The sequence below is a fragment of the Rutilus rutilus genome (assembly GCF_951802725.1).
Source record: "Rutilus rutilus genome assembly, chromosome: 1".
NCBI lineage: Eukaryota > Metazoa > Chordata > Actinopteri > Cypriniformes > Leuciscidae > Rutilus > Rutilus rutilus.
The window spans coordinates 47,411,863-47,428,666 of NC_140209.1; the positions used below are offsets into that span (position 1 = coordinate 47,411,863).

Below are 16,804 nucleotides of genomic sequence, written 5' to 3' on the forward strand. Positions count from 1 at the left end.
ACGTTTAGGCTATAAGTAGGCCTATACCTACATATTATTTTGACATAAAAGTAGGCCTATGTGTTTCTTAAACTTGTACACAAAATTTTGAATTACAGTTTTTACAATCTGCAGAAATTGTCAGTATGGGGCTTCCATAGGTGCGTGAATTAATGTAAATGAATCTTTCTGGTGAACGAAGTCAAAAGATTCGAATCATTGGGATGAATCATCAATATCCCCGCCTCTGAATCTGAAGAAAAACAGCTGTGACTTTGTCGCTGAATGTCGCCAGTGGCTTGGCGGTGAAAGCTGTCTCTTTTTGTCGCGAGCGACATTATCAGCAACTACGCTTGTGTTGTGGTTTGTTTGAGCTTCTAATGTAAGTTCTGTGGATCAAAACGTTTCTAGAAGAGTTGAACTCTCCACCCAATGTTTATATTGCGTTTACATCGGTGTATCACTGTGATATCAATCCACAAATTATCGGTTAAGTGACTGAAAGGCCTTTTGCTCGCGGGGCAGGAAGACTAAACATGATAGACACCATTCATAAATGAAGACAGCCTAAACCCCTTAACGTTACTTGCTTTAAAGAAAAGAAAATCCACCGTCGTCACTTTAGTTTAGTAACCTCATTAGTTTTTTCCCCTGTGATTTTACTTTTATAAAACGTACATTTTGTCGTCACCTGCAAAACGCGATGTTTTCACGCGAGAATCGGTGTCATCGCTTTCAGGCCAACATCTTTAATAAAACTAAATGTCAAAACTGCTTTAAAACCGTGGATTCGCACAAACTCAGCGAAGCAGATCTGTATCAGGTGAGGATATACTTTACTTTTTTTTAATGCTGGAGAAATTAAACTATCTTTTTTATGTTATTTTATTAAAAGAATAAATGATAAAGTGAATCTGTCTGTCTGTCTGTCCCATACTAAGCCTGTTCATGTGGGGTGGCTTCTCTTGGCCCCAGAGGGCCACTTCCGTAGTTCTGGCCACAGGAAACATCAGGTGATGGCACTGGCAGTTCTAGAGATTATTTCCATCAGATACAGGCCCTTTATATTTATATATCATTATGTTGTAAGTGTAGCATTGCTCTTTCTTGCCTGTTTCTGTTATAGAAATGGCAGAGGAGATATTTTGTGCTTTACGAGCATGGGCTTCTACGCTACTCTCTGGATGAGATGGTGAGGTTTAACTTGTTTTTCATCTAGTATTTTCAAACTGTTTATCTTATTTTCCCCACTATATCAAGCTTATGAAACCCCATCACTGATACCAGACCAGAAATGTTCATTTTGATGTTATACATACTGATGTTATACATAGCCTATTGAATGCCATTTAGCATTATCTTTAATAGAGAGCTGTGGTGATGTATTTTTATAGGCCAACCTGGAAGTTAGCATCACCCTGGTTTCCTCGACAAAAATCCAATAGGCTTTTGGCTTATTGCAGAAAATAGGTTCTGTGCCCCCAACAAATGGTGGGGTGTAACAATATATCGTGTCACAATATATCGCAATATAAAAATGCAACAATATGTATCGTGGATAGTAACAAAATATATTGTGTATAGTTCACCCAAAATGAAAATAACTGTGAGAAAAAGTTTTAGTGTCAGTACATTAAACTAATATAATGTTGAATATAACAGATAATAATGCAATAGGGAAATATTTGTGGGTCCTGATAATGCCAAATGTCTTATGTTACAAGCAAAAAGTGGCCTACATTATTTTAAATAAATCTAGTCAGTGACAGAGTGCAAGCATATTCGTCTAAAATAATTCTGTATTTTAATACTGTATTGTATTTTTTTTTATTCTGGTGTCACCATTGTCCGGTGCATTGGGTTGCGAGCACCAAGTCCAAGCCTATTCATTTACACCACCAATGTAATACCATATTTTACATTTTAATCAATAGTACATTTTTTGCTAACCTATATAATATCATATTGTGAGTTGAGTATTGTGATATATATATATATATATATATATATATATATATATATATATATATCGAATCGTGACTTGAGGGTAACGTTACACCCCTAACTTTCATGAATTTTGAAGCCTAAATGCAATCACCAGAAGTAAAAAGCTATTTATCACATTAGTATAAATAAAGACTCAACATTTATGAAAATCACCACCTAGCAAATAACACAGTCATTGTCTTTAACTTCGTAAGGCTTACAATTGTCCCAAAAATATAAAGTTAGTATGAAACTGATGAAGCGCTAGTCTTTTCTTCCCTATTGTGATGTATATCAAAGTGTAACGGTTTCCCGAAGAAGAAAAATTTCAGGGTGGGACTTGATTTTGCCCATTGGGAATTGATTGGTTTGCTATTGCTGTGATCTCATGTGAGTGACAGGTTGTCCCGCTCTCGTGCCAGTAAACATGTCATCAGAGAAGAGAAGGGATGTCTCTGCAAGAGGGAGGGAAAGTTATTTTGAGTAAATATTATAAGGGTGCATGAATAAAAAAAAATAAAAAGAATGATGTGCACAGATAAATCATTTATGATAAAGTAAAATTCCATAAAAAGCAAGAATTGTCAAAAAATTTCCCAAATTGTCCAATTTCATGGTGACTTTAAAATGTTTCCTGCAATGCTTTATCTAGCCAGGTACATTGCCTCAAGGAAGTGTGAATATGATCCAGTGTTGTGAGATTCTTGACGCTTCATCTCAAACTGGCTTCCAGAACTGTCTGAGGTTGTGCTTCACTGACACAGACTACTACATCCGAACAGAGAACACAGACAGCTTGGGCATTAGTAGGTAATACACTCACTGGCCTGTAGTGGGAACTTAGCCGCACGTAACAGTTTTTTTTGATCCCACTTGATATATACATCCATTAACATTTATGGTATGCAATCATATATGTTGTGTTGTGATGTAATGGAACAAAAGAGGCTAAAGAAGTCAGGCTGTTAAATATCCTGTTTTTGTGTTTCATAATCTCAGCTCTGTTCACTAGTTCAATTGAAAGCATCTCTCTCTTTCTGTCTGATCCCTCTGTTTCTGCTTAAGTGTTATAAGTCAGTAAATCTCAGCCAGGCTGACCTAATCCCTTAAGAGTGTAAAAGAAGGTGTCAAGGAGTCTCGGATTAGAGTGTGTGCATGTGTTTCTGTGTTGAGAACACCAGCTTTAGAACTGTTTCTTTTGGGGTTGTTCAGGCTTGTTCTTTTATTGCTCGTAATTCTCTACTTCTTTGCAACCGGAGGTTTTTAGTCTAGAAGAGTGATGTCCAAAAAGCAGAAGTAAGAGAAATCCGAATGCTTGTTTGAGTTTGCATATTAGTGTGATTTCCAGCCTGGGTCCTTTTTTGGGGTCTGTCCTATATATGAATTTGACAGTATTTGTTTTATTTAGGTGGCAGGAAAATCTATTTGTTTACCCCAAAGCTGCTAAATCAAATCAGAGGAAGAAGGGGAAGGATAAAGTCCATCCACCACAAGTGAGTCTTGTTCATATTTCATAAAAACATGTTATGTGACATGCAATGCATGTGTCATATCTAATATCTTTTCAATATACCATCTAGTTATTTGCTTTGGTAAAATATGAAAATGACCAGAAACATTCAATGGCAGGTATTTAAAAAAAAAAAAAAGTTCGCACTGAAATTTATTTGACTGTTTTTAGATGTTTTAGTTTTGTCAACAAATTTCCAGTTATTTTGTTGTTGTTGTTTTCTACACCTTGTCAGCATTTCATTTGAGATCTACAAGGTGTAGCTGCACTAAACACGTAGCAGGATTTAGTACTATTGTTCAGCGTTTTTATAAATATTCAGAAAGTAATTACAAACCAAATTCTTCTTAAACTAGAGGTTGATTAGATATCCAGATGATTATAATATCTGAAATCACACTTAAAGGCATTTTAAGTCATTGCAATTGACATTGTTCTATAAAAATGGCCTTGACACAAAAGAGATGACACAGATTCCATGTTTTGTATACCTTGAAGCTCATTCCATGCATGCGGAGCATGATTGGAAAAGGCAGATGTGCCAAGCTCTGTGCGGGAAAATGGTATCTTGAGTAAATGTTTTTCTGTTACAGTACAGTAAAGTCCACTCTATTTCATATAAATTATAAGTGTGTATGGACACTTGCACCATTATTTGGTACACCAGATTAGTACACTTTAATAAGTGTAAAAGGGATATTCAAGTGCTCCTGGAACAGGTTTGTTTTTAGATGATCACAGTAATGTTGATAGAATAATGCTGTTTTGGAGTACTGCTCCTTTAAATGCCCTCCTCCTCTGTTCTTTACTTTAATTACATTTCTAAGTGCTGTGCCCGTCTTTCTGTCCAGTTGATTTACTAATCCCTCTCTACCTTCTGCATATTCTTTCTGCTGACAGCAGACCAAATTGATCTAGTGTGTGAAAGTGCCATTCCACTGTGCTGCAACAATTAACAGCATGTAGTTGAAATGCTGTGTTCCTGTATTTTGTGTGTGTGTGCTTTTTGTTTTTGTGTAATTTGAAGCGCTAGTCAGATGGAAGTTTAATAGAATTAACTTAAGTGATCTGGACAGGATTATTGAGCATCACCCCGGGGAGGGTAAAGAGTTTGCAAAGCGGGAGCAGAGAGCAAAAGACGTGTGTGCTTGTTTATCAAGCAGGTTGTATATAGAAAGAGAGGCTTTTCCTTCACCATCCATGCCAATTGGATTTTGCTGTCCGAGCGCTTGTGTGCAACCTGTCAGTCTCTGATTTACTCAACTATATTCTTTGTCTCTGTCTTTCTCTCTCAGCAGACAGCAGAAAACCAAACCTCTAGCAGTTGCAGTGGTGGTGCTAAAAAAACATGCACTTCTGGAAGTAGTTTCACCAGCAGCATTAATAGACAAGGCAGCATCACTTCTAGTAATAATAGTGGTGGTAAAGTGTCCATCAGTGACAATGCTGGCATGAGTACGAGCAGTGCCACTAATGGCAGCAGCAGAAATGGCAGTACTAAAGGGGCCACCAAAAAAGACAGAACAACTAGCATGTTGAGCACCGTGGAGGAGGTCTCGTTACTTTCATCGGAGAAAGAGCTGGAGGAGGAGTCACTCAATGGTAGAGTTGGGGTTCCTTCCATCAGTGGTAATGCTTCTTCACTCAATACCAGTCTTGGCTCCTGTCTCACCTCGTCACTCGATCAGCTCTCGAGCTGCTCCGGCACAGACGGTACGACCTGTCTTTTGTGTGTGGGCTTATGACATTAACTGGATGTACTTGTTTATGGTTTTAGTGCTTACTGATTTGTCGGCTTAAGAAATAAAGGTGGGTAGTAGCTAAAACCATTGTTAATTTTTCTAGTAAAGAATTAGAATAGTTTGCACAAAAATTAAACTTTGGTTTGGACCACTTTTATGATAATTTTGTGGTACTTTTCTTTCCTTCTTTAAACTTGAAGGCTCCAGTATTTATTATTCATTGTGATTGCATACATCTTATCTGAATCGAATATTCTTTAGAAACTCTCCTTTTGTGTTCCATGGAAGAAAGAAAGCCATACAGGTTTGGAATAACATGAGGGTGAATGATTTATGCCAGATTTAAATTTTTGGGTGAACTATGAAACTGTTTCTCTTTCAAATGGCACTTTTATCTGCCATGGCATAAATATGTTACTCTTCAAGTTTTTATTCCTTGTCAGTGCACTGGTTAAGTAAGAATTGGAAATACAGATTAGTTCTGGACTGAGTTTGCTTTGCTTTCATTTGCTCTCTCAGGTACTAAGAGTCGATTGGGCACTGAAAGCGGCTATTCCTCTCTGGAGAAGACAAGTCCTCGTGTTGCAGATGAACAAGCACACACTGACTCCAGGTGTGACTGTAATCCTGTTTGTTCACCTGCCTCACGTCCTTGTATGTTTCCTACCTTAAAGCCCCTTAGCCCCTGCCCCTTTCCTTCACCAACCAATCACAGTTCACAGGGGGCATGTAAGGGTGATCCTGAAGCTGTGGTCGGTTGCTCTCGGGAGAAAAGTTTGGAGTCCAATGGGAAGAGACAATCACACACATCCACGACACACACACTCAGACATGAAGCACATGAAGCACCCAGACCAAGACGAAAAGTACACCGGCTGTTTGGAAATCGGAGGAGGTAAGACTGTGCATTTCCCTCTTGATTCCCTCATTACACCAACTGCACAGAGTTGGTTTTCATGTATAATGTTTGTGGCTCCCTCTAGTGTTCATTATTTAATTGCAATTCTTTCAAAAGCATTTTTCTGTTTATCTTTCAGGAGACCTCATCCCATCTCCATCAGTCAAATCAAACCAGATCTGCTTGCTTTCCCATTTGCCATTTTACTACAAACATATTCTACAAGCCACAATTCTCAGTGTGTTTAAATGTTAAATCGCTTTGCAGCACTGCGTTGCTGTTCCTCAAACTTTCTGCTTTTGCTTTTTGATTTCCTCAACAAATGTCTGCAGTTTGTTCAAATTGTTGTCATTTCAGTTTTAGGTGTTCTTTGTATTTTCTATGTATATCTTAACTTAAATGTTACCATTATAATATGTACATACTGAATTCCAGTTGGTCTATACTACAAATTACAATCCATCTCTGTTTTGTCTTCTCAATGTCTATCTTTTTTTGTATATTAGGCTCAGAACTTTAGATTTTTGTGAGAATTTGTATAGCTTAAAGTTGAATATGAAATTGATATCCACTGTTTTAGAATATCTTTCATATGTTTGCTTCTAGGAGATATCAGGATGCTGATCAACAGGAGGGTTCATTTCTAGATAACGAGCTTCCCCAATCAACCTTCACTTCCTCATCTTCTGCACAAAATGACCATAAGACAACTGTCAGTACATCTCAGGTGAAAACTCATTATGGATTAATTGAACCAAGTACACTAAAGATCAAAAGTTGTGAGGTTTGTAAGAATTTTTAAGTCACTTGTTGCATTCAGTGCACTTGATTTGGTGCTCAAGAAACATTTCTTATTGTTATCAATGTTAAAAACAGTTGTGCTGCTTAATATTTTTGTGAAAAACCTTGAAAATAATTAAGTAGAAATACCTAAATAGAAATAATTAAATATAAATATGTTGTAACATCAGGCCTTTACTGTGACAATCAATTTAATGCATCCTTGTTGAATAAAAGTAAAATTACTGTCCCCAAACTTTTGAATGGTAGTGTAAATAGATCATTATTGAAATGAGGTAAAATTACATTTAATAGTAATACTCTTTAATGTGAATTTTTTTCTCATTCTGTTTTGGCTCTAAGTAGGATTCCTCCCCTAATGATGACATTCCTGATCACTCGCGACCCTTCACATCATGCAGCTTCCGTTCCAAATCGCTGGAAAGCAGACATCTTGATCCCACACCCACAGTAAGTACAACCAATCAGAATGACCCTAATGTGTATTTTCTATTATGCCAGTAAATAAATGTAAGCAAATGACTTAAAGGATGTAGCGACTAATTTATCTAGTTAATCATAATTAACCATGCATTATCACATATGACATTGCTAATGCTCTTTTCCTCTCAGCCTGACCTCCTTAATTTCAAAAAGGGATGGATGTCTAGATTGGGAGAAGACGGAAAGGTGATTTTGAAGTTTTTAGCGTCTCAGGGCACATATATTTGAATGATGTCAATCTATTTGTTAATGTTTTTTACTATGTAAAGTGGTCTGATGTTCTCTTTTCTCTAGTGGAAGAAACATTGGTTTGTTCTTACTAACCAGACTCTGAGATTCTACCGTGACTCTGTAGCAGAAGAGGTAAATTGATTTATAAAGAATCATCATAATAACTGATTTGCCTTTTGCAGTTAAGAGAAATTAACTGGTCTTTCTCTGTTTTGTCACCTAGGCAGCTGATGTGGATGGTGAGATCAATTTGTCTACATGTTACGATGTTACAGATTTCCCTGTACAAAGAAACTATGGCTTTCAGATTCACGTGAGTGTATATTAGCTATATTTAAGCTTATGTGTTTGTCTATTTCATTGAATTTTTTCAATCCCTCTTTTCATACAGACAAAGGAAGGGGTCTTCACCCTCTGTGCAATGACTTATGGGATACGACGGAACTGGGTCCAGGCAGTAATGAAAAATGTTCATCCCAGCACTGCCCCTGATGTCACATGGTAACAGCTTGAAAGCTAGCTGCATTTCTCAGGAGTGCATTGTTACAAATATTTTGTCAAAACCCTGCTCTATTTTGCTCACAAAACAATCCCATGTTATGGGGTTGACTTTACAATCAGCCATTTTTCTTTTTCTCCAATGCTATACAAGGAAAAATCCTTCTATAAAATCCAGGTTTGAATGTGTTTTTGCTGTAGCCATAAGTGTTTTTTCCATTTAAATAAAGTGTATATATGGTAAACGCATAAAAATATATTTTAATTGAAATAACTAAATCATAGTTTGCTACATCTTTTCTTTCCTCAGTTCTATTCCTCAAAAGGTGCCATTGACTGGTGCACAGGCTCGTACAGGCTCCTCCCAATACAATACAGTTCCCCAGGAGGAGGAGAAAAGGAGTCGCATCCGTGAGCGCCGTAAAGAGGGACGTTACAGAACCTTTGATTGGGCAGAATTAAGTTGTAAATCGCACAAGGAGGAGTTGTCAAATGATCTGTCAGGAAGGCAATGGAACTATAACAGTGAGCGCTCTGTGCCTCCTGCCCCTGCATCATCCCCTGAAGAACCGATCATACGTTCTGTCTCTGAGGCATCAGAGAGCAAATATCTTCAGAAGACTAGACTCTTTCAGGGGCGAAGCTTGAACATCATGTCCGCTGATATACCATCACACTTATCACTGATGACAGTGTCACGTCGCACCTCCCCAGAATCAATCAGCCCAGACAGCTTAGAGGTTGATGCAGGGACTGTACGTGTCCACTGTGACAGCCCTGGTGAACTACTCAAAGCTAAACCCAAAGAAGAAAAGCAGGTAACGTAACAAGCAAATATGATTGTATCCAGGGTTTGAAATTAACACCCACCAACCCAGCAAAATTCAGGTGAAAATCCACTGTGGCGGGTAACGCTTATCAACACTAGTCAATTTGGCTGGTTATGATTCACAAATTATGTTCTATCACTTTGCATGGCATCGCTATCAGAGCCCCTCCCCTAAAAGGAGCCTCAAACATTAGTAAAACAACACGTAAAGAGAGAGAAATTAATTTAAAATTCAAACACATTGTTTTCTATGACCGTACGCACACCTGCGACGCCCAACTACGACTTTGGCTGTTCAAAATCATGCTGCACCACAGCGTCACTCACATTAAAAATACATAGATTTAGGACAAATATATGTATGTACAATTAAGAGGCCACTTTTTCCAACCCCTTCTCATAAATGCTGCGGGTCTAAGACTTTTGGGCAAAAAGTGCCCAAGCGTCTATATTTAATGGTAGGCCTTTCTGCAAACAGTGGATGAATGTCATAAAGCTGAAAGCAATACAGTAATTCAGAATCGGATTTAATAATAATTATATTTAAATCTAAGATGTGACTTTGATAATCTGGTTTATTTCTGATATTTTAGTTTTGGCTGAAGTTAACTTTTTTAGTAGCCAAATTGGCTGATAAATGAAAAGGTTAATTTCAAACCCTGGTTGTATCATTACATATCATTTGTCATAGTTGAAATAAAGTCTTGCAATTCATTACAGGTTGATCGCTCCACTTCTCCATTGCCAGTCACCTTTTCTTCATCCTCAACCCAGACAGAATGGCAGTGGGATGTGGAGCTTCAGAGCCTGCGCAGAGAGTTGAAGGCTGAGCATGAGAAGAATCAGACTCAAGAAAGGGAGTTACGACATACTGAGGCCCGACTACAAGCTGAGCTTAACGATAGCCAGGGATGTCTTCAGAGGGCAGAATTAAAGATTCAAGAGGCAGAAACTTTTCTGAAGGAACGCGAGGAGGTGCTAGAGAGTCTGCATGGACGGTTAGAGGAGGTAACTGGCCGTCTAAAAGCAACCGAAGAAGCGCAAGCCTTAAAGGAGGTCAGGCTACAGAGGCACCTGCGCCTCCTGCAAGAGAGCCAGGAACGAGAAAGGAGGAGCTTCAGTGACAGCCTCGACCAATCGGAACAGCGATCGAAGGAACTAGAGGAGCATTTAAGGCAGAAAGAGGCTGAGCTGCAGAAGAAGCCAACAGGTGAAGTTAATGATGACCTTGTACGAAGGTGCCAGGAGCTACAAAACCAGCTGGAGGAGTCCGACAGTGAGGTCAGTCGTCTGCAGGCACGCCTCCAAAATGAAGAGACTCTTTATTACGACATGGAGCATGATTATGAAAGAGCTTGTGAGGAAATACAGAGTTTGCGAGGTGCTCTGCTGGACTGTGAGAGAGTAAGTGAGGAGCGCTTCCAAACCCAGCTGGTGGAGCAACAGCAAGAGCTGCACAGGAAGGAACGTGAACTCCAGGAAGTGCTTGTTAAGATGGCAGTCTTGGGCAGTAGTCTAGAGGAGACTGAATTAAGGCTCAAGGAAGCCCAAACCCATCCTTATGAAACTGTTTTATGTGAGACGCTGATTGGGCCGCAACAAAACAGACAGAAAGGGAAAACATATTTGGAAACACAACCTACTACTCAGGCAGATGAGTCACACAGAGTGATCTCTGTGATCCAGGCACTAGAGCGCAAGTTGTGTGACACCGAAGAGCGACTCCGGGAGCTTACCATGCATCTTCAACAACAACAACAACTCAACACTGGACCACACGCACTCAGTGATTCTTGGTGCTCCCACAGATCCCTCCATAATCCAGAAGGTCGACTCTCCATGGATGCTCTGCCGAGTTTTACTGGAACTTTGCATAGCCTGCAGGGAACCACTTTAGACAGAACTTCGGACAAAGCTAATATCTCCCTTTTTGATGATGGAAGTCCAGGGAGAAGTCAAGCTCTGGACATGGCCAGCAGAGTGTTGTCGCTGGAGGCACTGGTTGTCCAAAGGATTGCCTCTGCACTTGAGAATCCCAGTACAAAGTTGCTTAATAGATTGTCAGAGGTGCATATCCAAGTGCTTAAGATGGCTAAAGGAGGCAGTCATAATGGGGCTGTGAAACCTAGTTACTCTCAGATCTTCTTGGACCCTCTCGAGCAAGATCTGCTAGACAATACGCTGAGTGAAAATGTGATCCATAGACTGTGTGTAAGAGCAGAGATGGCATACCTCCTACATAGTCTGTCTACTCATCCCTCAAAGGAACAACAGGAATTGAAGCCCTTTTATGTGTTGCCTTGGCCAGTATCTGACAGTTCCTCGTCTGGAACCAAAATGGAAAACGGTTCCAAGCAGGGGTCCAAACTTGCTGATATTAGCCCACCAGAACTTGCACCTTACAGTGAACAGATGGAGGACGAGCTGGCGACCGATCTACTCCTTGAGGACTCTGAGGTACAGCTTGCTTGCAGAAAGAGTCTGGTAGTAGAGCTCCGAGCTCAGGCCAAGTCACTGCACAACCTCTCAACACAGCTACAGTCTGAGTATAGAGAGACTGACCTTTCTGGTGAAACTCCTACAGCCATCCTGAGGGCTGCAATGTGTCAGGCCACTTTGGCATACATGGCTTGCCGTCTGCGTTCGGCCCTGCAGCAAGAGATAAGTGCCCTACTCAAGCAGAGAGAGCAGACTCAGTGTGAGTGTCGTGCCATGTGTCGTAGTATGGAGACTCTTTTCCAGGAACAGACGGAGTGTTATGAAGACAGGCTGCGTGAGGAGCGCATTGTTGTCAAAAAGGCAGAACAGGAACGTGTTTCAGCTGAGACCAATGCTCAATTGAAGACGGAAGAAGCAGAAAGATTGCAGGTGGAGTTTGATGAGAAGCTGCAGGTGCTCCAGAAAATCCATGAGGAGGAGATGAGCCGACTTCATGAATACTACATTCAGAACGTGTCAACCCCTTCCGAATTAGACGAGAGTGACAAGACTGATCAGGTTTCTGTGACTTCTCTGCAAGACCGAATCAGAGAGCTTGAGACTGAGGTCACTTGTTTAAGGGCAGACCTCAGCAACAAGGATGTCAAAGCCTTCCAGCTTGACCTGGAAACCATCAAGGTGCCCACAGCTTTCTTGTTACAGCATGAGATTAACATGTAATTATACCTAAAATTAAGGTACACTATATTTTTGTCTTAGGCCACATATGAGCATGGTTTCAACATTATGGAGGATAGCCATCAGCGAGTGGTTGGGGAGATGCAGAGGCAGCATCAGAGAGAGGTGGAAAGGCTGACAGAGGAAAGAGAAAGAGTGCTGCAGGAAGAGACGAACGCCACCATTGCAGGTGCTCCTATCAGCATTAGCTCTTATTCATTCAGCTCACATAACGTAACATAGGGGTGTCCAGTCCTGCTCCTGGAGGGCCACTGTCCTGCAGATTTTAGCTCCCCACCCCAATTAAACACCTGAATCAGCTAATAAAGGTCTTACAAGGCATACTGGAAACTTCAAGGCAGATGTGTTAAAGCAAGTTGGAGCCAAACTCTGCAGGACAGTGGCCCTCCAGTAGCAGGTTTGGATTCCCGTCATAACACAACAGACCAGACAAGTACTTTTGGCTTACAGCAAAGACTACAATACAGTACATAGCACTATGCACTAGGCTGAACAGAGTTAAAGGCATAGTTTACCTAAAAATTGAATGTCTGTCATTTACTATTCCTCATTTCATTGCAAACCTTCATAATGTTCACTCTGCTCTTTTGCAATACTGTGAAATTGGATGGGAAACAGGGACAGCTGTGGTCACCATTGACTTTTATTGTGAGAAAAAGAGCAACTTGGACATTCTGCTAAATAACTAATTTTGTGTTTCTTGTAAGAAAGTAAGTCAAAACAAATTTGAAACATAAGTTTGAGTTAATGACCATTTTCATTTTTGGGTGAACTGTCCCTTTTAACACTCATGCACAATACAAAAAAAAAAAGAGCAGAAACATGCATAAGGAAACTAGTACAGAGCTAAATACATGGGGTTTGTTCTAAATTTGTACTACTCTCTTGTATTTAAAGCTTCAGTCCGTAACTTTTGGCGCTCTAGCGGTTAATAAACAGAACTGTATGCGTCTTGCGGAAGAACATTGTAGCTGGAGCTACTTCTCTCTGTTTATGGCCATGACAAGTCACGCTGGTACTGGGCTACTCTGCAGTGGTACGACCCATACCAGTCTAAAATAGTCCGAATATAAACACTTATTATAGGTGTACCGTAGTGATTCAGGATAAGACAAAAACACGGTTTGGAAAATGGATTTGTGATGTACTCGCTTGTGTAAATTTTGAACACAAAAAAAAGTTACGGACTGCAGCTTTACCTATAGACAAAAGCATCTGTTAAATGAATAAATGTACATTTGTGCTCTGCATGCTTAGAAATACAAAGCGTGATCTAGCATCTATGCTGCTTTGTCTTCTGCTCTGTTCTGTTCTGTCTGACTTTTTTTTTTATTTTTATAATATTTGTTATTGTTCAGCCATTGAGGCCATGAGGAAAGCTCATAAAGAGGAAATGGACAAGACTCAGAAAGCCCTGCAAAATGGAGCCAATGTGGACATCCGCCAGCTTCGTGCACAATATAAGTGCGTGTGTGATGTCTATTATTAATTATCTGACAACTGTGTCAGCCACACCATCAAACGTTAATTTAGGGTTGCAGAACTATATAATAACCATATGCCTTATCCACTCATTATTGGGATAATTGCATTTTTTTTCTGTCCACTGAGAAGTGCATGTGTCTTGGTGCCTTTTCTGCAGTGAGGAGCTAGAAACGTTGCACAGGGAGCTGGAGGTGTTGTCAGAGCAGTATTCTCAGAAATGTCTGGAAAATACTAATTTGACCCGGGCTATAGAAACAGAAAGAGACGCATTGAGTTCAACACACAGAGAGAACCAGGAGCTTCGCACTCACAACCAGGTAAATGCTCATGCACACAAAAAATATGCATATTTATACAGTCATTACTTTGCTGTTTGCCTCACATATGTTTTTTTTAAGGAATTAAATGAGTGTTTGGCTGCTGAATTATCCCTAATGCATTCACGCATGAATGGGGAGGTGAAGCACTCCCAGTCTTCTCAGGAGATAGACATGTATCAGTTGGAGGTACAGCTTGACACCCTTCACGTGGCGAAGTGCCCAAATTTCACAGATTTGCAGTGACTTGTACTACTAAAATTAGCAGGGGATGGTTGACTGAACACAGATTAAAATTATCTGCACTCTGAGTTCACTACATTTAATCGGCTTCCATAAAATAATCCTTCATGGGGTTATATTACCACTCAGATGAGATTATGTTAGAGAATATTCCATCAAAGGTGCTATAAAGTCTATATGTGTAAAAACAGATGTGCTCTGTCTCGTTCTTTGATGCTGTAGGTGAATCTCAGAGTGAAGGAATCAGAGATTAAGTGTCTGAAACAGGAGATCAACTCACTTAAATTGGAACTGCTGGCAGGAAATATGGTAACACCTCTTTAATTTAAAACAAATAAATAGTTGTGGGTTATTATACTATATTATACTATTCTAGGACATTATACTGGGAATGAGAATATTGAGTAGCCTGAGTTTTTAGTCGAGCAACACAAACACATTGTGAGTATGACACATATGTGAAAGTTATTTTGTTTTATTCGCAGTTTTTACCCATAACAGTTTCCTAATAAGATAACTTTTAAATAGGTAAACACATTTTAAATAGTGTTTTCTCTGTTTTTATTTACTCTGTGTTTCTATTTTATGTTTTTTAAGCATTTTAAAGAGCTAGACTCTGAGTTGAGCCTTTTAGAAGTCAAAACTCAAAGTGACTTCACTGAACTGAGGATGGTGCCAGCTCAACAGCAGTGTTTAAAATATGGTAAGCAAAACTACAATAACGGACATGTTACTGTGAAGGCAAACAGATAAGTGCATAAACATGCACTTATTCACAATTTGTAAATGCTTATTGCAGATCTGATGAAATCCAGAAGCAACCCAGACTTCGTGAAGGACTGTTCAACACTCACACAGCCGGCCAGATCCAAGGTGGGATTATCTGTGCAGTTACATGGTACAAAATATTGATGTTCCCTAAAAATTAAACATTCTCTCTTATTTTCTTCTCAGAGTATTAAGGATGGACTCACTGTTCTGGAGAGGATGAAGCTCTTTGAATTAACTAGCACGCAAAAGATCTGAGTGAGAGAGAGAGTGTGTGTGAGAGAGAGAGAGAGAGAGAGAGGCATTTTAGTGTGTTATGTGGGTTAAAATCTTAAATTAATTGTATATCTTTATTACACAATGAATTATAACTTTACCTTTAGTCACAGGTGTGTGTGTACATCAGTCATTTTAATTTTTGTTACGTTACTACTTTAGACAATATAGCACATTTTTGAGGATGAGGGTGTCTCTCTAAATCTTAAACTGTTTATATTTACATGTTTATGCCTGATTGAGCATCAGTTTGATTTTCTTTATCTCTAATTATAAATAAAGTCAAGTTTTCCTGTCTTGAACTTCTTGTTTGTTTAGTATTGTTAACTTTCCGGCCCTTAGGTGCAGATATTGTGTAGAAAATACTGCAAGGATAAGCTATTTTATCATTATTTTTAATTCTGATTATTGTTGGTAATCTTTAAGCCTTCTGATAAACAGTCCTCATACTGTAAATGTCACGGTGTCTTCCTTGACCAAGCTTTTACAGATGTTTTTAGCGAAAGTGAAGGTTAACTATTCATGTCATGTAGTTTTAATAAGTTCAAAAGGTTGTTTTTTTTTCCTCAGTCTGACTTAAAAGTGCTACTATTACTTTGCGATTGCTTTAATTTCAGTCACAGCTCTCGGTAGTATCTTTTTTAACCACTAGATGTCGTGCTTTGCCTGGATTCTGGAAAACGTTAGCACAAGTCAGTGCAAAGATCCTTTACTTGCTAACTAAATGTTAATAGTCAAATCCTTGTATTTTAGCATGTGTTGTCGGAGATGTCAAAAGTCACATGTGACCCAGGTATTTGATGCGTTTCATAATGGGCTAACTTACTGAGTGCGAGCGTGAAAGCATTTAGCCAAAAAACCAATTAACCGATAGTATCTGAACATGCGGTCGGGGCGTCGGGCAGCTCTATTTCCCTCATTTAATACGGGCTCGATATCGTTTCACATCACTTGTGGGTCTTCATTTTTTTTTTTTTTTCTTGCTTATAAGTCTAAGCAAAGCTGTGTTTTCATGTCTGGGGTCCGTGTAAAGCTGTACAGAGAGGGAGAGAGAGGAGCGCGGCAGGTGTGTGCGCTTTCTAATTAAATTTCTGACTGCTTCTTTGTCAGTAATTACTTATGAATAATGCATGTTGCTTTGAAACGATGATCTCTTCATTATGTTACATTTTCACAACACTGATTAATTTTAAAATGGCAATCGCTTAATTCTATCTATCTTTTCTCTCTAACCAAAAGTGTGTAGGCCTACAAAACGTCCATGATCCTATTCAGAGCGTTCGTGTTTCCTGGGTAACGTGTTTTAAGTTGCATATCACTCACTGACTGCCTCTTCAAGTTTCTCTGTCTCAGTCAGCACCTCCACCTGAACCATGTTTTTATAGTTTTACAGGAATGGTAAGCAAAGTTCAGTTTTTGTAACCGGTAGATTGACATTTTAATTTTAAACACGGTCTACATCTCACTGACAAACTCGTCTATTAAGCTCATGTTATGGATGCAAAGCTTAGCCTATGTGCATTTTGTTTGTGAAACCACTTCAATTTTGTTTAGACCAGATCTTGGGTTAAAGAAAGTAAG

General features: G+C 39.3%; 1 protein-coding gene across 2 annotated transcripts; it reads left to right on the forward strand.

Annotated features, from left to right (window-relative positions):
• The first annotated feature begins 244 nt into the window (after nucleotides 1-244).
• LOC311290564 (uncharacterized protein) lies at nucleotides 245-15,676 on the forward strand. 2 transcript variants are annotated; one of them, XM_084409132.1, is made up of 23 exons: nucleotides 245-802; nucleotides 921-992; nucleotides 1,106-1,171; nucleotides 2,618-2,775; nucleotides 3,374-3,458; nucleotides 4,774-5,188; nucleotides 5,737-5,830; nucleotides 6,722-6,842; nucleotides 7,262-7,366; nucleotides 7,529-7,585; nucleotides 7,694-7,762; nucleotides 7,854-7,943; nucleotides 8,022-8,131; nucleotides 8,439-8,946; nucleotides 9,678-12,074; nucleotides 12,156-12,303; nucleotides 13,493-13,598; nucleotides 13,777-13,936; nucleotides 14,018-14,125; nucleotides 14,402-14,488; nucleotides 14,777-14,882; nucleotides 14,979-15,052; nucleotides 15,134-15,676. In XM_084409132.1, the coding sequence occupies exons 1-23, from the start codon at nucleotides 683-685 to the stop codon at nucleotides 15,203-15,205; spliced, it is 5,328 nt and encodes a 1,775-aa protein (XP_084265258.1). In that variant the 5' UTR covers nucleotides 245-682; the 3' UTR covers nucleotides 15,206-15,676. The 2 variants fall into 2 exon arrangements, with proteins under 2 accessions (XP_084265258.1, XP_084265257.1); XM_084409131.1 differs by having other exon boundaries at nucleotides 560-802; nucleotides 4,771-5,188.
• The last annotated feature ends 1,128 nt before the right edge of the window (nucleotides 15,677-16,804 follow it).